The sequence below is a fragment of the Notothenia rossii genome, assembly GCF_949606895.1.
Source record: "Notothenia rossii genome assembly, chromosome: 4".
In the NCBI taxonomy this organism is placed as follows: domain Eukaryota; kingdom Metazoa; phylum Chordata; class Actinopteri; order Perciformes; family Nototheniidae; genus Notothenia; species Notothenia rossii.
This window is the reverse complement of record NC_136902.1, coordinates 71,612,276-71,639,859: the sequence shown is the minus strand read 5'-3', so window position 1 is coordinate 71,639,859 and position 27,584 is coordinate 71,612,276. Positions and strand designations below refer to the sequence as shown.

The 27,584-nt window shown below is 42.1% G+C and overlaps 1 protein-coding gene across 19 annotated transcripts in view; it reads right to left on the bottom strand.

Moving 5' to 3' along the window:
- robo2 (roundabout, axon guidance receptor, homolog 2) overlaps positions 1 to 27,584 on the bottom strand; it is a gene marked incomplete at its 5' end in the record, with an annotated part of 312,546 nt that overhangs the window by 10,292 nt on the left and 274,670 nt on the right. For 13 of the 19 annotated variants that reach the window (XM_079674667.1, XM_079674665.1, XM_079674654.1 and 10 more), the window contains 16 exons: positions 998 to 1,261; positions 3,318 to 3,477; positions 7,688 to 7,813; positions 8,655 to 8,927; positions 9,781 to 9,908; positions 13,776 to 13,818; positions 16,615 to 16,641; positions 17,510 to 17,698; positions 18,710 to 18,881; positions 18,975 to 19,099; positions 21,943 to 22,174; positions 23,982 to 24,103; positions 25,317 to 25,483; positions 25,627 to 25,792; positions 25,914 to 25,995; positions 26,979 to 27,184. In XM_079674667.1, coding sequence (XP_079530793.1) covers positions 998 to 1,261; positions 3,318 to 3,477; positions 7,688 to 7,813; positions 8,655 to 8,927; positions 9,781 to 9,908; positions 13,776 to 13,818; positions 16,615 to 16,641; positions 17,510 to 17,698; positions 18,710 to 18,881; positions 18,975 to 19,099; positions 21,943 to 22,174; positions 23,982 to 24,103; positions 25,317 to 25,483; positions 25,627 to 25,792; positions 25,914 to 25,995; positions 26,979 to 27,184 — 2,482 coding nt within the window. The remainder of the gene's footprint in view (positions 1 to 997; positions 1,262 to 3,317; positions 3,478 to 7,687; positions 7,814 to 8,654; positions 8,928 to 9,780; positions 9,909 to 13,775; positions 13,819 to 16,614; positions 16,642 to 17,509; positions 17,699 to 18,709; positions 18,882 to 18,974; positions 19,100 to 21,942; positions 22,175 to 23,981; positions 24,104 to 25,316; positions 25,484 to 25,626; positions 25,793 to 25,913; positions 25,996 to 26,978; positions 27,185 to 27,584) is intronic. The other 6 variants (XM_079674672.1, XM_079674657.1, XM_079674669.1 and 3 more) reach the window with 3 other exon arrangements.

Sequence of the window (27,584 nt, the reverse complement as noted above, 5' to 3'; positions counted from 1 at the left end):
TGATTGTATGCAACAGGATAGGGAGAAACTAAGACTGTATGTGGAAGTGTAGAGATCATTTCAGTGATTATTTTTTTATATGTGAAGTGCTGAATAAATTTAGACAATTTCACAAATTTTAGGTTGCTGCTTGCATGCTAACATAATGACCCGCTAATTGCTGCTGTGGATGGTACAAAGGCATGCTCTCCAGGCCTGCCGACACATGGCTGTCACCTCAGTGGCAAGCCGCTCCGCTGTCAGCCGCGCTTGTTTGAGGAGCACAATGTATTTGACGCGGTTTGCAGTGGGAATTGGTTGTAATTACTGGCCCTCTGGCGTTGTCAAGGATGCTCTCTAACCAACATAGTCATTACTGGGTAACATGACATCTCCTTCCTGACAAGGCTTTCCTGTCACTCCCACCCACTTCACTGTTATGAATGAATGCCAGTCTCTCATTCTGCCCACGTTGCTGACAGAATGAGGCATGGCCTTCATCTGACTTGCATGAGCACAACAACAATGGAATGTGCCGCATGGGTGTGGGGGGAGTAAACAACCGTGGGTAAGAAATGGTGTCTCTTAGAGTGAGCAAAATACAGTAGTCGCCTAAGTGCTAGCACTGGCCCATTAAAATGAAATGATTAATGGGTTTATCTCCACTGCACAAACAGTTGACAGGAAGAATACAGCAGGACTGAAAGTCTTGAGGCAATGCATATAGAACAGCACGTACAGTAAGCATTTCAAAAACGGTAACAATGCATAAATTATCAACTAGAAAAATATATCTTCCAAGATTGATTGATGGATAGATGTAAATTAGATAAAGACACGTGGACTATTGAAGACTATATAGGTTCAACATGATGGGATTTATTGTCCTCATTGTAATTCATCCCCTGATTGAGAAATGATGCATCATAGGTTGACTTTGAAATAGCAATGTGTTTCAAGAGGGATTGCAGCTAAATCACAGATTAGTATCATTTAGTTTTAATAATGCAGTGTTTACCATGACTGTTTTGCCATGTCCATTTGGTATGCTCTGGTCAGTTCATCCAAATGTGACTGGAGCATGGGCTGCATCTCGTCCCGAGGGGAAGGGGTGAGGGTGGCTGTGGACTGCTGTCCAAAGGAAACAGCAGCCGGGGAGGATGCAACCCCCCGGATGGGCGGGGTGGGGACCCTCTCTTCCTCCTCCTCCAGCTCATCCTCCATGCCCTGGTGGAGATAGGTCTGCACCGGCATAGGCGGGCCCCAGCCGTCGCTCTCATACCTGATGAAAGAAAAGAAGATATAAATAAAAGTGTGGAATCGTATCCAATATTTATTCTAGAAATGTAATGAAAATGAAACAAAGAAAACAGCTAGTCCTCATAATTAGGGAGCTAAAATCAGAGGATGTTTTTAATTTCTTTTCACTTTTTTAATTCAATCTAAAATATTTAGATTATTTGTTTTATTTTGAATTAGATTTGTATTTTTGTATTGATAATTGACTAATTGTTGAGGCTCTTATCATCTACAACATCTATATTGAAGAATATACAGTAAGTCACCACAACAAAAAAAGCTAAATACATCAGACAAATTAAACGCAGCACATTTATTCAAAAGCTATGCTTGATAAAGGCACACAGATCTACACAATGGTATGTGATATTGTCAATGTTAATGAAAAGGGAGGGAATAGCATACATATATATTTTAATGCACATTCCTATCTAACAGAGCTTTGTGACCTTGTCTAACTTTTGAAACAGCCTTGAGTGGAATTATGGAGGTAGTCAGGCTTCACTTTCTCCTAGCTGTGGTTATATATGCTGAAATAATACCAGTCATAAAGAAAATGTTCATTAAAGAAATTTGTCAGTGCACACGCCATAGGACATAACTGTTTTAATCTGCAGCCATTAAGAGCAGCCTGAGATTTACAGCGCACAGGAGTCTTCATTTGCCAGAAAGCCTATTAAAGTAGATGACTTTCTCAGATTGGAGGTGGGAGTAAGAGGACATGGCACCTATTGGACCAAAGACAGACACACACTTAAATAAGCCTCTGTTACTTTGTTCCAACAGTATTGTATGTCTGAGCTTCTGTTTGATTCATCAAACTAAATGAAATGTTAGAAATGTGTCATGTGATTTTGAAGTAATGTGATTAAAGTAATGACGTGATTATTATTGCATCAAAGATCTATACGAAATATGGCAGCTTTTTTACATTTAATTCAGACTAAGAGGTGGATAAAGCTGTGATGGTAAAGCTACCTCCCTCTGTGTCTTGCTGCTCCCTTTATGAAACAATGCAATTATAATTGTTTCCCACTATGGAATTCAGAAAATAGATTAATCTCAAACCATCTGTGTGTCTACACGCTAGTAGCAGCAGGAGACTGCTCAAACATTGTTGTTTTTCTCCTCCATTTATTTTCCAGTCATGAAGTCTTCAGATTGAAGACAGGAACAGCAGATAGTTTGATCTGCAGCCATCTGTATATGAGTTTTTGTGTTAGAGCCTGTGTAAGTGAGAATGTGCGTATCTGGCTGCCTGTGGAGACCATACCCACATTGATCCTTCATTGTTCTCCAGATGTACACTAGTACAGTAATTAGCTGCAGAGAAAACAGAGCTGAACCCTCTTATTGTACACAGCAATGTGTGGTGTACCTTACTTTGGCACCCACTGTCTAGTTTCTCTATTACTGATGTAGTCAGAGGAGAAGACATACAATAATGGCAAAATACAAGCTGCATAACAAGTGCATACAAGTATTGAGATTTGAATTGGATGTTGGCGGGGCTTAAACCTCTACTGTATAATACTCTAAGCATTTACCAAAATGTACCTACATTTACACTAAATATAAAAACCTAATATACATCTAAATGGAGCTATGTAAGTAAAAAAAGGATGGGATTTTAAGAAGAAACATATACGTCAGAATTGCATGATTATTCTTGGAAACTGAAAGTTGTGTACATAAAAATAAGATTAAACACGGCTTGAAATGTCTTTAAAAAATACATGATAGGTACACAGATTAACAAACATCTGAACACATTTAGTCATATTGTGTGTGTGTGTGTGTGTGTGTGTGTGTGTGTGTGTGTGTGTGTGTGTGTGTGTGTGTCTGTGTGTGTCTGTGTGTGTGTGTGTGTGTGTGTGTGTGTGTGTGTGTCTCTGTGTCCCTGTCTGCTCTTGCCCTATGTTCCAGGATTTAAGATGCCATCAAAAGGTACAACTAAAACAGCAAAACCTGGCAAGTTTCATCCTGTGCTAAACACAGTTAGTATCAGAATAATGTATTTGTGTGTGTAGTAGACATACCCTCCTCCTTCATGAAGCTCATTGGGATAAAGGTCCATTTCAGTGCCAGGGAGTGGGTGAATAGGGGGAGGGGGGAGGGGGACATTGGCCCAGTTGGATCCATTGGCTTTAGTTGGTTTGGAGCCACCCTTGGTCTTCTTCTTCTTCCCTCCCTTTCCACCTACAAAAGGAAATAATGCATTAAGAGACAGTCATTGAAAATTAGATTGCAAAAGAAAATCAATTACAAACTAATAAACAAGGGGGATAGCATTGCAAATTACAGCAGCTGCTTTTGTCATGTAACAAATGTGTATGGAGAAGAAACTCAATTTAGTCCAAACATGCTACTTAGATTACAGATCGATTTGGACTTCAACATATCCTCAGAAAATAGAGAAAAAAGATTTCAATGGGCTCCTGCCTGTCAGTACTTACATAGAAAAGCTCAAGGTTGCTGGATGAAAAGCTTCCATTGATTAATTGGCTAAAAAGCCTCAAATCTCCATAGAAACAGGAAAGAACGGCAGTAAACGAGGTTGAGACAGACCTTTGTGCCCCACCCATCCCTCAGTGTCCCCATTCACACTAGGCTTTGGGTTCCACAATGAAATATCTCACTTCACAGCATCATCATAATGAATGGCTTGTGTAGTGTCAGTGTGTCCCTAATGGAATTCACTGAGAGTCTATTACTACTTTCATTTATTTTATTACACCGGAGAGCCGCTAACCCCATCCATTTCCACTCATATCCCTCCAACCCCAGATTCTCTTCTGTCCCATCCATCTTTATAAATCTGCCAGCCTGGTCAATACTGGGTTTTATACGATTTGGTCACAGTGGGAGAAACCTATATTTCTTTAAAACGCATTTGACTTCAAGCACAAATCTGTTTTTAAGTTGAAATGTATACACCATACACATATGCCTGGCGACTCAGAAAGGCGAATGAACATACACTGTACATAATATGATATTTTCATGCAATTTAAAAGTGAAATCCTTTTTTTGGTCTGATGTTTATAAACATTTGACAGCTGTTTTTGTCCTACTTGCAATTTAAGGATTACAAAATATCAAGAAAAGAAACCTGTTTTTGGATGGTTGTTACATTTTTACCATCTCATATTCGTTACACACTGGAGGAAACTGGGGAAATGTTCCTACTGTTAACAATTCAGACTACTACAGGCCTGTAGTACTGGTGTCATGTCCACATCACTTGGTAAAACATGATTGTTTTCCCCCTCATTATAGAGCTATAATAATTATTTCCATTATCAATTCAATATTATGTTGTACCATTTATTTTGGAGCGTTTATGTGTAAACAAATAATATTATTTCTATCATGACTCTTTTTTCAAATAAAAAAGGAGTACAGAGAAAGACTACACAGTATTTGCATGTGCAAATCCATTTGTGGCACTACCAGTAAACACTTAACATCTCAATCCTGGAAATGCCACTAACTGACGTCACCGGCCACAGACTAGTGAAAGCTGTCTTTGGAAACTCTGTTGAACACATTTGTATCTGTCAATTGTTGGTTAGCCTCCCTCTGCCAAAGGCCTGTAATCACTTTTCCCGAGTGCCACAAAAAAGCTGCCCATACTGCATCTTGTGCATTGCAAAATAATGCTCTCTAATGTAATCTAATAAACTGACTTGAGTCAGGCATGGTTAAAAGTGGATAACTGTCATCAAAATAAACTTACGGAGGCAATGAGGTACATTTGTATTGATTCTCATGGAAGCCAGATGGCAAAGAAACTAAAAGACTCTGCCCAATATGTTTTCAAGTCCAGAAAAAGATGATTATGTTACTGTTATGAGTCTTATACTAGGAGGAATACAAAAGCACTTCAAGGATGTTCATGCTAAAGATTCTAGGGCAGGGAAGGACATATCCGGGATGATGAGATAGAAGCTATGTCAAAATAAGATTAGTAAAGAATAGAAGTAATAAAAGAAACAACTGTAAGCCAAGCAGCACCAGCGTATAGTCTGAAAGTAATTGAGTTTCCTAAGCATACCTCTGGGCTTGACTTTTACCAATATATGGTGAGCTGACGTGATTCTTCAATCATCCTTAGCCCTTCCACACGAGACCAGTCATCAATATTGTAAATGAGCCTCTTCTAGGGAAAGATGGTCTGGCATTGAAATTACAACAGCTCACCCCAAATATGAAAAATACAGAGAGAGAGGCTGTGGCTAGGAACTATACATGAGATACACAAGAACCCATCTCCTCTGACAAAACTGGGCCTCTCTTCAAAGGGGAACTTAAACTAAATATAGATTCAGCATTGTGTATTTATACCCAAGGTTTGGGCGCTTCCAGCCTAAAACTGTAGGGCTGCATGGCCTTGAGCTTGCTCTGTTTTTATTGGGTGCGTCAATGCTGTGGAAGAAAGCCACAGAGCAGCGACTCTAGAAGGACTATGTAGCCATATATATCTTATGGGAATGGGAGAATCATTTCAAAAAAGGCATCAAAATAACTGAAAGTCATGTTTTATCTTTTTTTAAATTCAGTGTAGAACAACAACAACAACATATTATATAATGAGGTGAGATGCAACATATAGGGAGAGTGCAGGAGCACGACAAGTCGCACATAACATCGGACTTGACATACTAAAGGAATCATAAACAGCCTGAGTGTGAGGGAAGTGTCGAGTCTTCAGGGTCTCAATCTGCTGCAGGAAACACAGAAAACACCAGCTACCTCTTTTTCGCTACACTAAGAAAGGTTTTAATGAGCAGCTTCATGTCCCCAGTGGAGATCCATGCTGCCATGAAAGCTGCTCTATTTCTGTTCCTTTTCATCCTGCTCTCCTCCCTCAGACCTGACATTCATTATTACTTCCATCTCCTCAGAGGCAGAGCAAGGCACTGTAACTTCAACTCCCCCCCTTCAATTGCTGAGTTTACTTTGGATGAATCAAACCTGAGCTTGTGCTGATTCAAAATTCCATCCCACTTGTGATAAATATGCACCACATGCCATATATACTCAGAAACTAATGTAAGTGCTTATCTCCTGTTTCAGGTGCCCACTGATTATTGTTTTTTGTGAACTTAATTTTTATATTAAACATGCAAAGTTGTAGTAGATCCAATACAATATATAATGCTCTTAAGAATATTGAGGAATATACTTTTTTGCTATCTTGCTTAGAGTTAAAAGAATACTAGTAACGATGGACAATTGAGCATAGCTGTTTCTTCCTACTCCCAATCGTTATGCTAAACTAAGCTAACAGTCTGCTGGCTAGTGGGCAGAGGCAAGACTGGAATAAATCTTCTAATCTCGGCAAAAAAATGAATGAGCATATTCCCCACAATGTCGACCAATTCTTTCAGAGCATTTTTGAATTATATTGTGCAGGGATCTTTCTTGTTAATTGTGTTTCTCTTCATCTGATGACATTATAATAGAGCATGTGCTAAGCCCAGTCAGAGCCATCAGTACCAAGCGTGTCTATGGGAAGGTCTGTAAAGCATGGCCACTTCACATCCTTCTCTGAGGCCCACTGTGTGACGGAGTATTGAATTACAGACCAGTTAAGGCAGTGGCTTGTAACTGGATAAAAGAGGAGAGTGTAGGGGAGGCAGGCAGAGGGCTGCCTTGGTGTCCTATAAATGACATTGTAATTCTGTGAACATGGGTTTTAGTGTAGTCAGCCACCATTAGCGGAAGAGGGAAAAAGGGAGGTATTTTTGCCACTTTACCCAGCCAAGCATCTCTAATGGTGTGTGTCTGTATGTGTGTGTGTGTGTGTGTGTGTGTGTGTGTGTGTGTGTGTGTGTTTGTGTGTGTGTGTGTGTGTGTGTGTGTATATATAGTCCACTCTGTCTGAAAGACTCCCTCTACCTCTATCCCCGTCTGCGCACTCAAAAAGAGACAAAGCCTTTACAAGGACCGGCGCTGATGGCAGAAAGCCCGCATTGGCACTTGCAGCTATATTCTTTCACAAGATCAGATTAGTATATTTTTCTGTCTGACTTAAAAGGCCCTGTTTTGTTTATGCTCCAATAAACGGTTGACTCCTACCCAATATCACAACATGGCTTCTTGTTCTACTGAACATATATATGCATAAAAGACACCAATACAATAAATGTATCCATAACAGCATCAATCATTCACATGTAATGATCTGTAAGCAGTGGGAGCGTCAGGAGTAAGGAGTGTGCAATGTGTCTCTGGCGAGGGAGAGGGACTGTGCTTAAAATATTTTTCTTAGATGTCAGGTTAGTTCATGCAAATTGCAGATCAATGAAGCAATGAAGACACCAGTCAATCATTAAGTCAAGCTGCAGAGCCCTACAGAGTGACCTAGTTTGCTTTTTTGAAATTCTCTGTTGTGTAAACCAACCTGAGAGACTGCCGCTTCGCTCTGAGCTGTTGTGAGAGCTGGTGGTGCTGAAATCTTGTGATTGGTTGTGTGGGATTCTATTAGACAATCCTTCGGCCAATCGGTAGTCAGGAATGAAAAGGAGGGCTACAGTGGGGGTTAAAGGGCAGAAATCACAGTGGCATCAGGTGATTGGCAGTTAGCACAAGCACATGCAAACATGCAGTTAGAGCATTTAGGCAAGCAGGGTATATTCAGGATTGAAACATACAACAGGGAGCACATGTTCAACCTTTCACTCCCTTTCTGATTTGCATGCAACCGACTGTGCATTGGCAGGACACATTTGGATGTGTTGATGATTTAAAAAACATAGCGCTAATCTTTGAATCAATTTTCAGTTGGAAAAATTAGTCGATAGCGAAGCTCTTAATTAAATATTTGCGCCCCTTCAGAGAGATTTCATCATACTTAATCATATGTGATATTACTTAGAATACAGCCGAGGAATACTCATTACACCTAAAGTATGAAACTCCACTAGGCTTTAAAAAATCCTGCATCAAATCCACGGTAATTAATTTGGATTATTTTCTTAAACATTAGTCAAGCTAAAATGGATTGGCAATTACTCTGACACTGAAGGAGGAGTAGTACTATCATGAAAATACAGCAAGAAAAAGGGATGGATGACTTAACTGAACTACTCCTTCATGAGATGTTTATTCAACCTTGGAAAGTAACCAAGATGATGGCTGATGGGGAAAATTAAAATTTTGTAGGACAAACTCCCTGAGCCACAGTTTGTTTAGAAAGGTTACAGAGACTTTGATGGATAAGTTTAAACTCCAAATGGTCTTCTTGTTAAAATGTGTGGCTTTTAACCTGTTAAATCATGTTGTTTTTGATGTAATAGAATAAGAACCATCTCTAGATAACGACATCCCAGAGATGGCTGTGAACACATCCTTTCCGCAGTGTAGCTTACTGTTGTTGCAGGAGTTCTTGTCAGGCAGGGCGTACCCCAGGTTGGCCATCTCCTGCTTGGCCTGGAGGGAGGCCTTCCACTGGGCCTCGGGCAGGTCCACAGCCAGCTCGTGGATGCTGCTGGAGTGGAGAATCTGGCTGGTGGCATAGGGAGTGGCCTGGGATGTTTGGCCAGGGCTGTTGTAGTTGGCTTTGGTGGTGAAGTCTATGCTGCTGTAGATGGCTCCATCAGAGAGCATGGTGCCACTCTTATCTCCTTGCCCAGTGGGAAGATCTGAAAAAGAGAAATAGTGTGTGTGTCTGGTGGGTTATGCGATAGCTGTCATCAAAAACATTTTTTAAGCTCAGCTGTAACCCTGGAGTAATTCAATAAATATTTATTTGCTGATAAATAGAAGAGGGTTAGCAATGTCGTGACATGAGATTCAAGTGCACATGGTCCCGGTGTGTTATGGAATTACGGTCTGGGTCTTTGTGCTTTTAGGTCAGCTCACATGATACAAACCGCACGTAACAGGTTTGTTTCATCAAAACAAACAATAGAATTCCAGTTAGATGTGGATATTTCACGTGCTTCCTTTCTCTGTTCATAAACACGGGGGATTATGCTGCGGCTCTGCATGTGTGTGTGATGACAGAGGAAGGGAGGGAGGGAGAGAGAGCTTTGGAGAGCAGACTCTCCTCATGGCGCATGGTTTGCATGCCCAGTGAAGGGGAGATGATGTAGAGCCATGGCGGAAGTGTCCGCATCTGCGCCAGTCAAGCTGCGCCTGTCCTTCACGACTGGCTGCTCAAGACCATCCTTTCAAACACCCGCCCACCCCCTGCTCCTCTGCCTTCTCTCCCCGCACATTCCCTCGCTCTGAGGTATGGGCTATGACACCAGACTGGACTGTTTGCCATTACTCAGCCTGGTGACAGGGGAGGCCTGCTGTTAATGCTCTAGCTGTCCTCTGATGTGATATATAAATATATACCCAGGTACACGTGTGATATGCATACGTATACATCTTGGATACATGATGAAGAATAGGAGCTCAGGTAGAACAGAATGGAAGGCAGGCCATCATCTTTCATCTCCTAAAGTCTTTTTATCAGAGCACCTTGGGAAGCATCGGGGCACTTACCTCCTCGGCCAAAGTTACTCAGGTCATTGGGTCCCCCGGAGCTGCTGTTGACAGGCAGGCTGGTGGCAGGCCAAGAGTCCGCTAACCAGGGGTAACCTGGGTCACTGGAATTCAGCAAGCCCGGCCGGCTAGGCAGAAAAGACTAGATTAAAATTAAGCTGTGAAATTACTATAATATGAGGGCTTTTAGTACAAAAAAACTTCCCTCATTACTTATCGTGCGTGGTTTATTTCTGCATTATGTTACGGGATTCCCAAATTAAACAACCAAAACATGACAGCAATCAACAGCGAGGCAATATGCAGACAACAAAACAAAAACATATATTTAAATGTTATTCTCTGCACGACAATGTGTGTTTGTGTGAGATAAGCTTGCCATAAGCCTCTGAAGCTAATGAAACACTTCTGTGATAGGAAGAAATACTGTACGGAGACATTTCGTCTCACAAAGTTGGAATTCCTTCAGGCAAACATAGCCCTTTATTTCTCTGTTTCTCCTGCTGTGTCTTTATCACATTCCCTGAGTTATCAATGCAAAAGCCCACTGTGGAGACACTAATGGACGTATTTGCTCTCAGCACACACGTGCAGCAGTGCACGCTGATACACACACGTACATTTCCTTATTCATTAATATCTTGTACGTTCTGCTGTGTTTTCCCATTAACCCCTCGTGGTGATGTCCAGACAGTCTAAATCTTATTTGATGAGACCTCAAAACTCGTCCCTATCCCCACCATGGTGCACCCGACCCACTTGTGGGGTGCCTGCATATGGTAGAGGGCAGTGCCATTTAACAGGTGTTGTGTCCCTCCTGAGGGGGTGAGAACCATAAAAAGCAGTCATTAAGACTTTAACCTGTCATGGGTGACTGCTGAGAGGCCATTAGGACCACTTTACTGTACAATCACGTCTGAGGCTCGTTACCATGGATAACACAGATGGAGTTCAATGAGAATGAGAGATTAGGTTAAATGTCTTTGTCTATGTGTCAAGTCCTTGAAACATCATAACCTATTTTTTTTCATTTACTATCCATTGACATTATCGACATGTAACAGAAATGTAACAATGTATGATTGAATTTGACATTTTAAGCAGCCAAATACTTCCAACAAAAATATCAAAGGAGTTTTGCTGTCTCTTTTATTCATTTCCCCGTGAGAAATCACACAACGGTCAGAGCAGCACTGCATGTGTTGAAGCTGATGGCCTTGCCTCCACAGAATCACAGCACACCCCGCTGTCAGTGCCCGGCAGTGCTGTATGTAGCAGACTACAGATACACATGTGCACTCTGAGGAGCTGCAGAGCAAAGTAGTTAGCAGCCTGGCTGCCTGATGGGGCTCCAACAGGGTGACGTGTTGGCTCTGGGGGACTGGGAGAGAGTCAAGCCCTAAGGACAAGTGCAGGTAATGGGCGCGCTGCAGTCAGTTTTTCCCTCAGCCACAGGTTCTAATGAGAAGAAGGGGGAGTCCAAATGAACTGCAGCCCTGGCAAGCCCTCGCTGTGGTTCCTGAATGCCAAAACAGGCCCTCGGGGGAGACAGGTCATTCAAATTGATGGCTGTGCATCAGACACATGCACTTTTATAGGGTAATACATCTCTTCCTGTCCTTCTACCTCTGTTTCTTGCTACCACGTTTCCCCACTGCCATCACTCTCTCTCGCCTTAACATCTTTCCCTAACCCTATTTCCCTTTATTTCCCCCTTATACATCCAGCCCCTCTATCTTCTATCCTCCACATCTTCAAAAGCTCAGCATCTGTCATATTATAAATTCCAAACAGCTGGAAAAAAGGGAATTATAAAAACACAAATGAAAACCTTCTAAAGTAGAAGACCATGTCTTTGTCTTGTCTCAACGCGAGTTATCCACTTAACCCACCCCCGAACCACAGAGAGAGACAAGGAGGCTGCCTTATTTCTGTTTAGGATATTTACAATATGACTGATTACTACTGGGTATTTATATTTATAAAGGGTGTGTGTGAGTGTGTGTGTGCACGGATGTGTGTAATGGGGAGTGGATGGGGGATGTATGCTGTGTCATACAACACCTAACTTTTAATCTCTGCCCAACCCAAGATGGATGGCAACCTTGGCAGATAAAATTTGATTTAGAGCGTTTCCTCTTCCTATTAGACATTCCAGTTACTTGCGATGGGTTGGAAACCATAAATACTGCCGAGGATGCCTGACACTGAGCTTCCCATAAATAAGCCAAGTGAGAGATATTAATTCCAAAGCAACTTCATAAATCAGGCGTTTATGGTCATACGGACTAGTGAATGGAATGTGGATTAAAAGTCTAGACATTAGCTAACACTTAGCCCAATGAGAAACACTGATTACTTTTTGGATGAACTCTCAGAGATCATGCTGTTACTTAGCATTCAGATCCCGAGATGTAAAGGAATCTCCATAACAACAGTTTTAGTCAAACCTGTTCGCTGCGATGCTCAGCCCATTTTCCCTGCCTATAAGGGGGGCTCTGCTTTGCTAAAACATTGATTAGTGCCGTGGTAGGACGTTATTTCTACCTCTCATTAGCATCTCCCTATTGGCACGGGGATAAGGAATGAGCCTTTATCGGCTTTTATCAATTTCAATTGAGCAGCCAAAGTCAAGCCGTCCAGGTCTACCAATCTGCAGCCTATTCATCTTCCATGAATCATTTATTTTGTGATCGATTAAATGTAATTGTTCAGTCAGGGCAATTTGGCAGGAGCCAATGAGAAACTTTAATCAGACGCGGCTTCATTTGCTATTGTCTAATTAATGCAATAAACATCTCATGTAACAAATGAACACATTTTCCTCTGATACTGTGCTACACATTCTCACTCTCAGGGCAGATGGGCAACTGGCAACATCTGGGATTTGATGGCACTTGAGTGACTAATGGATCAGAGGCTCGTGTTATAGTTCCAGACTGAGTGTTATTCCAGTGCTGTGAAAACGTTGGCAGTCGCTGCAACTGACTAAAGATATGACAAATACAGAGCGCCACAAAAACAGACATTTCAAATTCTATTCAACAAAATGAGAACCAGAACCACTTAAGTGGAAAATTGAAGGGAAAACACTGCAGCAGAAAGTAGATGAGAAAAGGCATGGCAAGTGGCGTGGCTAATTGATTGAGAGGATGCTGGCAGCTCACAGAACAATATAGGCAAAGTTGTTCATTGTGGACTCCAGTCATACACACAGTAAGAGAAAAAGCATAGACATAACATTCTGCAATCAGACTGCAGAACACTCTCAAAAAGTCAAGACACGCGCAGGGTCAGACTCAGTTGGCAATCTATCCGTGAGTGTTTGAGATCTGGAGGCTTTACCTAGTCAGGTGTGATAAGCAGTAGATAGACAGAAGCCTGGAAATCTCAAGGGAGTCTCTTGAGTACTCAAAAAAGCTCAGTAACTGGTGTCATTGAGATGTGCTCTATTCTCTGTAGCCCCTCTCTCTCGCACTAACACACAGTGAAATGGAGCAGGCTGTAAGGGGGTGCAAGCGGGGTACCTCCACACACCTCTCCCCTGGGTAATTATTTTTACATTATTACATGTGCTCAGATCCCAGCCGCCCACGCAAGGTGACAGGCAAATTTATCACTCCAGAGGGCTTCTGGGATGCCGGTAGCTAGCAGCAGAAGATAAATGACAAAATAAAAGCACTCTCTGCTTAAATTGTTTCTGTTAATTTTGCTGAAGAGATTTATGAGTCCATCTATCGATGCATGAAAGGGAGATGTGGTAGAAATGTATATTTGCACCCAGGTTTGCATGGCAGGCATACAAACAGGTATTGGATATATATCAATGAATCAGTCATTTATCAGAGTAAAGTCAAATAAAACATGCTTTGGACTAAACACATGATCCGTGAGGAAATATTGTGTAGAGCTCAGGAAATAAATAATAATGGGAATTTGTATATATTGCATTCAAATACTGATTGTGGTTGTTAAGACTCTGAAGGGACACTCACTTTCCATTGCTCATCAGACCACCATCGACTCTCTGGAAAGTCACTAAAATCAGAAAAGAAAGAAGAAAAGAGGGAAAAAAAACAAAGCCAAACATTAATTATTTATTGTATAATACATAGCAATCAACCAGGATTCATTCCCATGATCAAGATGAGATAGTTTCTTTTCAGTGTGGTCCAGTTTGTCCTTCAACAGAAATGTATTAATGTGTTCTTTTTTAAATACAGCTAGATAGTTGATGGATTCACTAAGGGATCCTTCTGCGTCCGATGCCTTTCATGAAAAAAAAAAAAAAAAAGTGCAATGATGAGAATTGCATATTGCTTTGCTCTGCATAAGTAGAGACGTCATGTGCTCCTCAAGGACAAGATGCCTGATGAGAAGCAAATCTCATTTCATCTTTCTTATTTTGCTGCTGAGTTATTATCAGATTTGTGATTAAATCTCAGCCAAAAAATGATTAGAACAGGCGGAGGGCTCATTAATCACGTTGGGTTTTCTATCTGCAAGCATGGAGGCTGAGTTACTGATCCTTGGGCTTGCAGGGCTCCCCACAAGCCATGCATGTGGCCTGTTCTATTACAGTGATCTATAGATAACAAGGCCCGCTCTCTGTCAGCGGCTAGTAAAACTCCATGGCTCAAAGTGAGAGACGGCTGTGAAGGATCCATTTCATCTCTGTTCAACCACCATGATGACAAAGCAGCATCGCGAGTTCTAAGCATGTAAGAACTTCAATGGATCACAGGAAACACGGGAAAGCAGCAAGAGTTTTGGAAATCACCTCATACTCATGTGGGGGGGGAAAGAGAGGAGGGAAAAACAGAACTGGTTTACTGAACAGAGAGAGGGAGCGCTGTTAGTAATTTGGCTCATTTGTTCCACAGATGTAGATTAAAGAGAGAAGGGGGCTGAACATTCCGCCTCTCTTTTCTGTTTCATTCAGGTTGATTCCACAACAAGCCTAGGCATGGGCAAAAGAGGGGGCTTTTCTGTGGCTGACGTCACACATGACAGGGAGAGGAAGCTATTACAATATTTTTTACAGTGGCTGCTAAATAAGTATTTTAATGCATCAACATGACCTTAAGCTTGTTTAATCCTACTTTCTCTCTCATGAACAAATGTTTTGGATGTCAAACAAGAGACACCCATATTAAAAAATGTGTCTAGTATGCACGCCATAACAGTTGATGTGGATTTACTGCATGAAGCTTTAAGCAGCTGAATACCAGCAAGTGGAATTACAAAAATGTACTGCTAACAAAGCTTTTACTCAGATAAAACCAACATTGGAAAAGTGCCGGAATAAAAATAGCTTTAACAGCTCGAGACAGAGTTTGCATCCATTATTCAGTCATAGCAAAAGCCATTTCTCTTTGTTCCAGCACCAACAAACTTGCATTAGAGAATCCTCTGTGGTTTCAGAGAGGACTGACAGGAGAAGGAGGTGGGGGCGAGGGGAGGCTGTGCAGCGGGGAGGCCTCTGAAGTCCATATCTGTGCTCAGGCACATTTCTGGGCTGCTGTGCAATACTTTTATGTTAGCCAGAGTGACACGGCGGCATAGCTGTGCTTCTCGCCTCCGTCTTCCAGATAAGCACTTTCTCCAATATGAATACAGATTAATCCCCTTTAATAAGCATTACGGGGGGGGGTGGTCATAATCAGCGTATAACAATTCCATCAAATCTCCTTCCTGCTGGACGTGCGCCTCAACAGTGTGTTGATTTACCTTTCCTGTACTGACAGCTTTAGGAGGCGGAGACAGGACACTCTAGATACATAAACTAATTGTCAATACAGAGAAGAGCAGTGCTGCAAGACTCTTCAGCCGCACGCTGGCTCAGGTTCCAAATATCAGCTCACTCTAACTCTATAATCTCTGCGATATTTGACCTTGTTTTGTGCCTGCCACTCTAAACTCTTTTAGTGTAATTACCTGCTTCCTCTCTTGCGTCTCGGAGGTTTGCCTCCATTTTTTTAACCAGACAAGTTTCACTAATATATTAATGTATAATCTGTTATCACAGCTGCTGAGGAAAGGCCAGGGTGAAATGGGTTTTTTCGCCGTAGGCTCAACAGGGAACACGTATATGCTTTACCAAAAAAAAATATTAGTTACGTTTGTCTGTTAATCCAGAAAACAGAGGGAAGGGCAATTTGCTGACCCCTGACTCATTGCACCACGCCTATCAGCAATACTGATACTATACATTAGAAAGGCCTCTAGGCAGACAAATCCTTTTATTTAGTTTATTCTTAGACAGGCTGTCAGTCAACCCAATCCACAGACAGTCAATGGATGATCTTAACATTGAAGGGTGCCACTCAAAACAAACAATTGGCACAAAAATAGACAAAAGGAAAGGGGGGAACAAATCAAATATACCACTCAGCTGCCTAAATGACACAAAAGGAGAAGAATAAATACAAGTTACAACACGATCCAAGTCTTAGAAAAAAAAGAAAGATGAATAGGTTATTGGAGGAAGAGAACAAATGGGCAGTGTCACCCTTTGACCACAAGACAAAAAAACAAGAGACAGGATGATACTTCAGAGTCAACAACTGACAAAAACACAAATACAACACAAAAGATAAATAAGGGCTGTACGTTTGGCAGGGATAAAGGTGCCAGTTTGCAGGCCTCTGGTCATGGCTAGTAGCAAATCTAGATGTATTTGACTGGTTGTATAAAACGCCTTCATGGTTATCAAGTTTAGATTTCCATTTAGCCATGACCACGAGTCTCACAATCCAAGCATATAGACTATAAGCGGGCAGGAGATGAATCTGCGTTGAGGGGAGGTGAGGAGGCGGGACAAATGAACAGTACCTGCAGGGGTGAAGGTGAAGGACTGAACTGCAAAACAAGAAGACAGAGAAGGTGTGTGTTAATAGCTTGCAGAAATAAGCGGAGCTTTAGGGGGTATCTGCCCACTGGGGACCGGGTCAAGCCAAGAGATGCTGAGGGTCACAGAATGTAAGAACACATTAGCACCCAGTGTGCAGAACGACAGCCAGGAAAGCAACCAGCTCAAAGGTGCAGAGACGGTGGCACAAACCAAAGACAACACACAAACACATAAATGCAACAAACAGAAATGAAGAACAAACAAAACAGCTTCTAGAGACTGCCAATCGGAATAGTCTTTATGGCTTGAAATGATAAGAGAAAGTGGCAAAACAAATGTGTTTTTCTCTTGATTTCTGCTAGTTTTGAGGCAGGATGTTAACATATTCGGTTGCACTGCCTAGAACATTATGTATCAGTTCATTACCATTTTCTGCTCTCTAATTAAATACTGTGCCCTTGGCGGTGCATGTGGACTAAGTGGTTGCTAGTATTGACTGGGGGTCAGTCAGTAAGACGTCGGGGTCTGTGTGTGGGAAGAGAGCTGGACAAACTCCAGCTCCAGTGACCAGCAGAGAGTCCAGTCAGCCCACTCAGCTCGACCACCCTGGGCTATGAACCAACACCGTGGGTGGATTTGTGGAAAAAACTATAGCCCTCTGGAAATGATTCACACCGACATCTGTCTCCTTGTTGAGCTTTTAAACCTTAGCAATTCCAACCATACTGCTAGCAGCTGCTTTAATGTTTTAGCAAAACTGAACTCATTAAGACAGAGTGATGATCGAGTAGAATCATCTTTGAAAGAAAACATGAATGAGAGAAGAGTAGTCCATTGTTTGATGGGGATATAATAAGAGCGTAATGTCAGTCTCACCTGCGTAGTTGCTCAGACCCTTCCTCTTCTTTCTCCTCCAGTACAGCCAGATGCTGAATCCCATGAGGATGACCCAGCAGGCTCCTCCAATACCAGCAATAAAGGCAGGTTGTTTCACCACATCAGTGATCTGTTCTGTGATGCTGTTGTTCCGGTTTCCATGTATAATGACGTCCCGGAATTCTTTACCTGAGGGCACAAGGATAAGCAATGTTAATGGGATGCTAAGTGGATAGCTACTAGAGAGAAACAGAACATAGCCATACTGATGTGCTTGTTTTGCTGGTTTAGGTTCTAATTATCACATCCAACCCTGCAATACCGATAGCATAAAACATGTTTAGATTTTAACTGAGCAGAAATAACAGCCAACGATACATCAAGGCAGGGTAAGGGCAAGAGTCAGCTCAAAGAAAGTAGGTTGGATGATTTTAGCTGAGATATTGTTGAAGGGAGCAGGACACAGATCTAAAGGATGTGCAGTGAAATATAATGCTTTGAATGAAAAATACAAAGCCTAAAAGCTTATAACAAACCCCAAGGTGAACAGGTTGCTTGCTTAACTCAGCCCCTAATTCACTCCATTGTCGGTAAAACACACCTTGTGAAATAAGAGGATCCCGGTCTTTATTGATCTCCAATTGCAGCTCAACGTGACTGCTGAGCTTGACACTATTTCTCGGAGCGTGATAAGACTGAGAGCAAAAACAAATGTTCCGACACACTGACAGGAAATGATAAACACTCGTGAAACCTACATATCATGTGCGCATGCATGCAAAGCTGCACGAATGCTCGTCAACTTTATATAACTGTGCAACCACATGAACGCACACCCATTCGCGCATCCAGACACGCCAACACACAAGATAATATAAATCCAAGCTTCAGGCTCGGCTCTCGGAGATGGATTATGTGAGTGACACTGGGGAAATAAGAACATGCTACAGGCCAAGCCATCAGTTATGGGTCAAATCAGGCACAATCTGCCTCAGCTCCACATAAATCATTTGTGGTCAGGCCACATATCAAAAAAGTGGTATTTTAACAATATTTTCCATATGGGAATTTCTAGAATTTCACAATATTTTATTTTGCTGAAATCGACCAATTTGATTTTTTTTGCGAACACTGATGTTGACGTAGGGGAAAAACTTTGATGTTGAAAAGTTGAAAATGCTTTTTATCAATCGTTCTTACCGATGCTGATAGACTGAGCTTCACTCTTCACTCCAACCCCAGCGCTTGTGCTTGCAGCCACCTCTACCCGGTACACCACTCCAACTTGCATCCCGCCAACCACCACTGAGCGAATGGCTGCGTCCACGGTCTTATTTACATGGAAACGTGTCTCATTCCCTAGACACCAGATCTAAAGAAGAGAAGGGGGAAAAAGACAGACAGTTGATTCCATTTGTCCTTGTATCAGTTAAAGGAGAATCCAAGCTGACTCGCTGAGACAAACCTTGTACTCTTGGATGATGCCATTCTGATGGTCTGATGGAGGGGGGTCCCACGAGATGCTAATGGAAGTGCTGTTCTGGCTTCCCACGGTCAGGACTGTAACCTGCTGAGGAGGGGCACTGGGAGCTGAAAAAGGGCAAACAAAATAAAGAGGTCAACAATCAAATGCACTATGATGGTAACCAGGCAGAACAAGAGTATGTAGGAAAAGTGGGATGCACAGCAGTATTGTACATTTGCATGGAACAGGAGCTCGTACATATATACGTAGAAAAGCACGTTCATAAAACCAGACTCACACACATACACACTTTTCCAAAGAATGTTTCTGTTCTGGGATTTCACAGGTGGCTGGAGGCTGTCAAGATGTCTCATTAGAGGGGGATTTACATTAAGACCAGGGCAGGTCTGACATGAATATAGCCTATCTTTAACGTTTCACTATGATTTAATCTCTCATCCTCTGCTCCAGCCTGGTGGATTTTTTCAGACAATACCGGTATTGATTTGTGGAATGACAGACTGGCACAGTCAGGCAAGTGCTTTCAGTCAAGCTAAGACTTTGGCACTGAATGAGCAGGGCGGCATGCGGGTCAATGAGCTTAAAGGATGAAGCTTGGACGAGAAGGAAATATGAAAAAAAAAATACATTTTAGGGGAAGGAAACAAAGTCTCAGTAAACATATTGACTGGTTCCATCGATCAACCAGATGAAACTAAAGCCAGTAGGTAAGGATCAGAGGGAAGCTTCAGAGCGAGGCACATCTAAATGAATCGGCTTTATCCACAGGCAGACACAAACAAGACAAGTCCACGCTTTCATAAACCTCACTCCGTTGTTATTCTGATGGCTACAATCTTTTGACCCCACAAGGTGTAACACAGGAAAAAATAAATAACAGTCGGTCCAGCTGGAAATAACGCTTTAAAAATAATGTTTTCTCATTTCCGCAGTGGCTGGCAGGGGAGCGGCACCACGGCAGAATACTGACAGGTCAATTACTCCTGGGCTGCCTCTCCCTCACCTCGCCTCCATCCAAAATGGCACGTGTCACCCTGTAAATCTGTGCTCATCCCTCAGCACGATTGGCCACACCGGCCCCCAGAGAGACAGAAGGCCCTGGCATGGCGGAAGATGAATGGGTCCAATGATGAACCCAACACCTTGGCCAGATTAGAAACTATCTACCAAGGGAGCATCTGATCAACCATCATGCTTAGGGCTCTCCAACGCTGCATTACATCCAGGTGACAAAGTGCTGGATTGGTGCGTGGCAGCAATCAGAGGCAATGTCGTTCAAAGTTAATGTTATGAATGATTTAACAGCTTATTATCATGCATATTTGTGCTAAACAATACACATTTTTCAATAGAGGCCCCAGAGGCTGTCCTAATAGAGCCATTAGCCGAGTGATGTATGGCAGGCAGGAATGTGACCCCCCGTCTCTCACACACGCAGAGTGCTGTGTTGAATTATGAAGTAATATAAACATATCATATTAAAAGCCAATAATGATATGGAAAACGGTAGGATGTGTGGGAGGACACCAGTGGACCTCCCGCAAAGACATTTGTCAAAAAATGTGTCTGCTATAAATGAACATTTACAACAACATCACTGTATTCTTTCCCCATAAATAAGCATCGTTTTGCATAAAAGATGGGCCTCCTTTGTGAGAATCATTAACCAAGCGACCAGAGTACATTTATCAGCTATGAGATGACTGTCCAGATGGAGAGCGAGAGAATTTGTGAAAAAGGAGGAGGGAGTGTACAAAGATGGACAAAGAATTGAAACGCTGAGCATACTGTAACGCTGGATCCGCCGTACCTGTTCTGGGGATTATTTAATTGTATTAGCTAATGGACAACCTACGTTTTAATCACCCTCTGACCAAGACTTCACTATCCATCTAACTGCCCTTCTTAGAAGTCCCAGGGTCTCTGAGGAGCCTAGAGCTGTGTGTTTGACAGTATATCATCTATGACCAGGGAGGGCAGCGGGGTTGTGACGGAAATAGAAAGTGGTTGGGCTCTCTGAGGGACTGGGATGCAGATAGAGCAGAAGCAGGGAGCATTATCAGCATTGGTAATAGCTGGAACATGCAGGTTCTGGAGGGCTTCGGGAGAGGCGGTGTGCTGGCATGTATGCGTTTTCTGTTTGTGTGTGTCTGGGACAGCTGTAACGTGTTCCACTACAACAGTGCGTGCACTGGCTGGCCACAGGAGATACTGTCCCTTTGAGAAAGGGAAAATAAATGGGCCTGTCACATGGACAGGATGTGAACTGTCTCTTATACATGCAGGGCTAAATATGTTGTGGCAAGATGGGCTTTGTCTTCAGTATATGGAATCTGTATTTGTCTCTTTGTGCTTTTGTGCGAATGTCCTGTGTTTATTTATTTCAGATCACATCATAGTTTAAATTCAGTTATTAGACTCGAAGGATGAAGCAGGGCGTGTGCAGTGCTGTTGGATGCATTTCGGCTTTGGCATAGGTCAAAATAGTGAATTAATTCAAACACAGACCTGTGTGTGTGTGTTTGTGTGTGATATTGTGCCACGCTGCTTTGTGGCCTTGTCAGAGCCTGTATGTATCATGCTTTGGGCGACAGATCATCTTCGCAGAAGGAAGTGTGTGTTGTCTCCAATCACAGCTCAGGCCTGTGGCTGCTGGGTGATGGATTAGAAGAAGTTTGGCAGCAACACCACCAATCATACACAAAAAAAGCACAGCAGGAAGGTCAGACCGACAGCCACAAACATGCAGACACACACACATGCATTCACATACACCCTCAATAGTCAGTTTTAAAAAAGAGGGGCAGTGCTGCCTGTGATACTATGACAAAAACCAACATGAAAGGAGCCTACAGGGTCATGTGTCTACAGTCATTCCACATTTGTGTACACTTTGTTGTTTTGCTCCCAATATAATGTAAAAATATTCAGCATTTTTTCTTCATACCTTCTTCAGTCGTCCGCGCTGTTCTGGATTCACTGTCCATGCCTTGAAACTCATTGAAATAAGGCCGGACCTTGATCTCATACACAATGCCCTTCTTGAGTCCAGAGAGGACAACGCTGCGCTCAGAAGGGACCTTCACTTCCTGCATCTGCCAGGGTCCAGGGGAAGGTAGTCCTGAGGTCTGCCTGTACAGGACTCTGTAACCCTGAATGAACTGGGACTGGCGATCCACCTTAGAAAGTGAATGATGACAAGATGAATGTTGTATTCCAGTTCAAAAAGAACCGTTCAGAGGAAATTGGTAGATGCAATCTTGGGCCAGCCACTAGATAATACAAAAAAGATGTTCTCCAGGCATGTATCTCTTTCTCACAAGATTGCATTTGTGACAGTTTAGAGGCTGTTGCTTGTGTAATAGGCCCTTTATCAACAGCGTTGACAGAATTAGCTCAATTAACACTGACATTACCTCATACACCCAGCTCCCAGCCCAAAGTGTTCCCTCGTCTATTAAAATACTTTCTTTAATGCCACCTTAAAGGACTTACACATGTCCCATAAGCATTATAAATTCTAACTAGTGACACAGGAAAGCAAGTCCCATCACATTTTAGTTGGGCTCTGAGGCTGAGGATGTTTATGCAGCACCATACACAGATACCTTGGGGACATGAGGGGCACACACAGCAGTGGTGATAACAGCAGATCTGTCCCATAGAAAAGATGGAGACACTGGAAACCTGATAGCCCCCTGCAACCCACAAAGGACCCTCCCTTAAAACTTGGACCCATTTAGCTAGACAGAAAATGCTTAATTTATGCGGAGGAGGTGCGGGTGCATAACTCTTTGTAATGGCTTGTTAACAGTAGAAGAAGTGAGCACGGCTTTCAAGTGGGATATTAAGAAGCTGTTTTTCGCAAGTGTAGCCAGAGTAAATCAGCAAAATGGATCCCCTGCTTGGTGCGTGACTTTTATTAATGGAATGATTTGGGAATATAAAAGCTCTCTGAGAGTGGCCTCTCTGTTTACTGGCCCCTGATTGATTAGGTAGCATGTTTTTTGTCGATTGTACACTACAATCATAAAGCAATGCTTTAGTATTACATTTGCTAACAAGTCGTGGGGTAAGACTTATTACAGGGGTCAATAAACATGTCACCAGGAAAATAGCTAATGTGGTTCATTTGGAAATGGAAACAGGCACCCTATGCCACTATGTGATAGGTGTATACTGTACATACCTGCAACTGAGTGATTCATAGCCCCATGAGGAAAATAAATGAACACATTGTAAGACCAACTCAGCTTTGAATAATATAAATAGCCTTTTTACCTCATTAGCATACAATGAAATAAAAACAATTTTAGCAGATGCCGTAGCTGCCTTGTTTAAGGTAATAGTTTGATTCATGTTGTGAGGCAAACACCACAAAACATGTGCATATGATGGTGAAAGAGCAGATGTATGTTTGTTTTGTTTGCATTTATGAGTGAGTGAAGATTAATGCATCATCTCCTGACGGTAGGAAAACAGGAAAATGTGTATTCACAAACATTAATTTCAATCAGATGCTATCCATGCAAGGCCTTTGTTTTCAAGGGAAGCAGCTGAAGACAAACGGAAGATTGATGAACAACCAGATGTCTCTGACATCTCTTTTGATGTGCAATGTGGTTAAGAGAAAGTATTTTTCAGCAATTTGATGTTAATTTACTTTAAGTCACAAATTACAGTTTTCAAAGCTGCAGTCTAAGGAAACAACCAGACTGAAATGTCCTGACATAAGAAATGGTAGCCTCGAGGTACACCTTTTTGTCTTCAAAGGGGATCCTAAAATATAAACTTGGCTTTATGACTGGAATTTACACCATCAAACATGAAAAGAAGAATGCAGACAGGTTCACAAAACTGGTCTGATAGGAAGAAAATGTAATTCAAAGTTCTGCTAGTGCAAAATGTAAAGCTGAACAAATGATCTATTTACTAAAAGTGAAGAGTAAATTGTATTCTATATGCAAAAAGAAAAGCTCCACTTACCGTCCATGTGACCTGAATGGATGTGGGACTCAGTACAACCGGGTTGTGCAGCCGAACTATGACCTCACCAAGCTCCTTCTGCACATGTCTGTGGTCGACACCCTGAGCAGGAGGACTTATATCTATGAGAGAAAGAAATGAAAATGAGAAAAAGAAAGGAAAATACCAATGTTTTCCACTCTCCTCTACTAGTTTATAGCTTCATCACCATCAGAGGTGGACTGGTAAAAAAAGAGTGACTGAATAGACCAATCAGTTTCAACACAGAATAATACACTTGGTGATCATGACTTTATTTGAAATAATAAAGCTGCTGTCTGGTTTGTAGAAAATAAAGCAGACTTGAGTTCTTCAGTTGTGTGACTTGTCTACACTTACTGGGGCCTGACTGAACAACCGCATCAACAAATTAACTGCGAGTGAGCAGAGCCAGACATATTGGATGGGACATGAATGGACACTATGACACTATTTTCCAGCTCATTTCCCGTTTCGCACATGTTTCTAGTTATAAGCAATACAAACTCCATTGTATAAGATTGTGAGTGTGGTAAAAGCGAGGCACATTTTGAGTTATTTACTAAAAGGGAATACAAATACTCAGAAATTATGATTTCAAAAAACTTAATTCAGACAAACCAGCATGGTCATGAATCACAGGCTACATTCCAAGGTCAAGACAGGCCACAAACAGTGAAAAAGAAGTGAAAAACCATTGTGTCATCAATGCATGCCATCGTCAACTCATTTCTAGATCATCTCAAAATCTTCACCTCAGCACACCAAGGATGTGCTGCAATTCAAATAGACTACTATTTTCTTGGCTTGAATTTGATAGAGCTTGGCCAAATGTTGTTATTTTCTTCTTCTTTTTTTGCCAGGGACTTATCATATCAGTGTAATCTGGAGACCGCGGTCTGTCCAGCATCGTAATCAAATCTTCTCTCGATTTGGAGCCAGTCATTTTCTCCAGTTATGATCATTAACATAGCAGGGATAGACAAACTCAGTTAGGCCTTCCAAAAGAAGAGATGCTTTTTCTACATAATTGCTAAAGTGTAGCCTTAATGAGATGGGCTGAGATGGAGAATTTGACCTCTGGAAAGTTCTCTGCAGTGTTTGAGTAAAGCAATTCACTGCAGATTGCTGAGAGGGGTTGATAAGTATCACACTTTGAAGCAGAGCACACTTGACCTTCCCCTATCAGTAGAAACAGAAATTATACTCAGCTAAAGACAAGAATCATATTCCACTAGTTCAAGTGATTATGGTTCTTATATAAATATATGCAGTAAACACTGAGCATTCATTTCATGCTGATGTTATGTAAAGTACCTTGTGTTCTGACAGGTTCAGACATGGGGCTCGGATCACTCAGGCCCTGGGTGTTGACTGCTCGGACCATGAACAGGTAGATGGTGTTGGGCCGGAGACCTTTCACAGTATACTGGTTTGTTTTGACATGGTCTGCTACTGTTTGCCAGCTGTTGCTCACCGATTGACTGCAATGGAAGAGGAACATGTGGTTCCATATGAATATTTTAGTTGTATTTTACATGACAAAATATAATTCAACCTGCATACCATTACATACTGAGGGTATTTACAAGTGAGTGAGGGGTTTGATGTTACTCATAAAACAAACCTGAATGCCTCAATGACAAAAGAGGAGACAGGTGATGCTCCTGCCATCCCAGGTTGCCAGGACAAGGACACGCTGTTCTTAGTCACATCAGTGACCTGAGGCTTAGATGGTGGACCTGGAAGCTCCTTCTCATCATGGGTTTTCATGACTATCACTCCTCCTGCTTCTAAATGGAGAGAATAATACAGAAAAGGCCAATTATCTAACGATAAACATAGCTGACATATTCCAAAACACGTTTTTTTCCCTGTATATTAAATACATGGAATAATGACGCCATCTTGTACCTTTGACTTCCAGGTAAGCACTCCATGATGTTTCCCCGCTGGAGCTAGTGGCCACACATGTGTAGATTCCAGAGTCTGAAAGCTAAACAGTAGGATACACATGTATATATGAATAAAAAACAAACACACGCACTAACAGCATTAGCACACAGCACTTCATGGCCCTACTAATAACCCTTTTAGTACCATTTCATTTCACACGTCCTGAGAGCACTAGCAATGAATGCATGTTATCTTGCAATCGCTGAAACAATGAAAAGTGATGGGGCGACTTCATGAGCTAGCCTCGTGCTGGCCAAATTGTGTGTCATTTGAGAGTGCCTCAAAGTGCTGACGCTAATTTCCTAATGAATTCCATTTTCTACTCACCACCCTTCCATCACTTTTCTACTCCCCCTCCTGATTTCCCCACTGTCCTGCCGACCACAACAAAGCCAGGCTAATTAATTTAGGGTGGGCTGCTGGAACCCCCTGGACCGATGACAGCTGGCGTGTCTCTCCATCCCTCTTAGGAACTTTGGATGTTTGTTGGTTTTTGTCCCTGTGCCTTCCTTCCATTTATTAAATAACATGTCAGTGGTCGGCAGCTTTGTCAAGCGTAATAGATATTCCATAGAGGCCTCAGAGTGGGGAAAGGAAGATGTGGGCCTTTTAAATGTAATCTACTCTCAACGTGTATGTGTGCACACATGTGTGTATATATCTATAAGTGCATAAATATATTCTATGCTGCAGCTGGAGCCCATCCCACCCTGCACAGCTGAGCCCCGTTGGAGGTGCCCTGCCATAAAGTGATACTATTGAATCATTTGAATTAAAAAAATCAATGCTGCCTATCCTCTCCTTAAGTCATTAAGGTACCTACAAATGCCTTTACCTGAATACAAATATTGAGTAATAACATAAAGCAAGGCCGTTGACAACAATTAGCAAAAGGTAGCTGGTGCTTGAAATCATAGTTAAGCTCTAGTTTTGGATAAAGCTATTTTAATACAGGATTGGTACAGTAGCAGGGATTTATTTGTCAATTTGTTTCACAATAAAATGGGCAATGAAATGTTTTACCTTGATGTTTTTTATCTGAAGGCTGCCCAGCTCCTGCAGGGACATGCGGGCATCCTTTCCCAGCAGACTGACCCCATCCTTCAGCCAGCTGATGGAGGGGATAGGGTCTCCTGAAGCCTGGCACTTCAACAGAGCCACACTGTCCGCACCAAGTGTCTGATTGGACGGGCCTTGGCGGATGATTGGTGGCGGCCTGTCTGTGAGCACTGTGATACAAAGACAGAAATGTGAGCATATTATCATTAGGATTTCAGATAAAAGCAGTTTTCAGGCGCCCTAACTGTAAATAAAACGAGTGACAGCATGGTCATAAAACTCACTCGGGGTGGATGTGGGTATCTATCATAAAATATCCTTTTTTCTCTGCAGGTCTTGTAATTGTACCACAGAACAATGACCGTATCCTGTATTTCCAGGAAGCTTGGAAAAGTAGTGTTTTTTTAGTTCCATTGATGTGGCAGAGGGATGCTAAGAAGTTTCCAGTTACAGCCTGGTTAGCCTTATTTTTATACACTAATCTAGACTTTGTGGTAAAGTTTAGTGGTGAGACTCTTGCCTATTGACTCAGTGGGGTTCAGATAAATACTTCATTGTGTGAAGCACGGG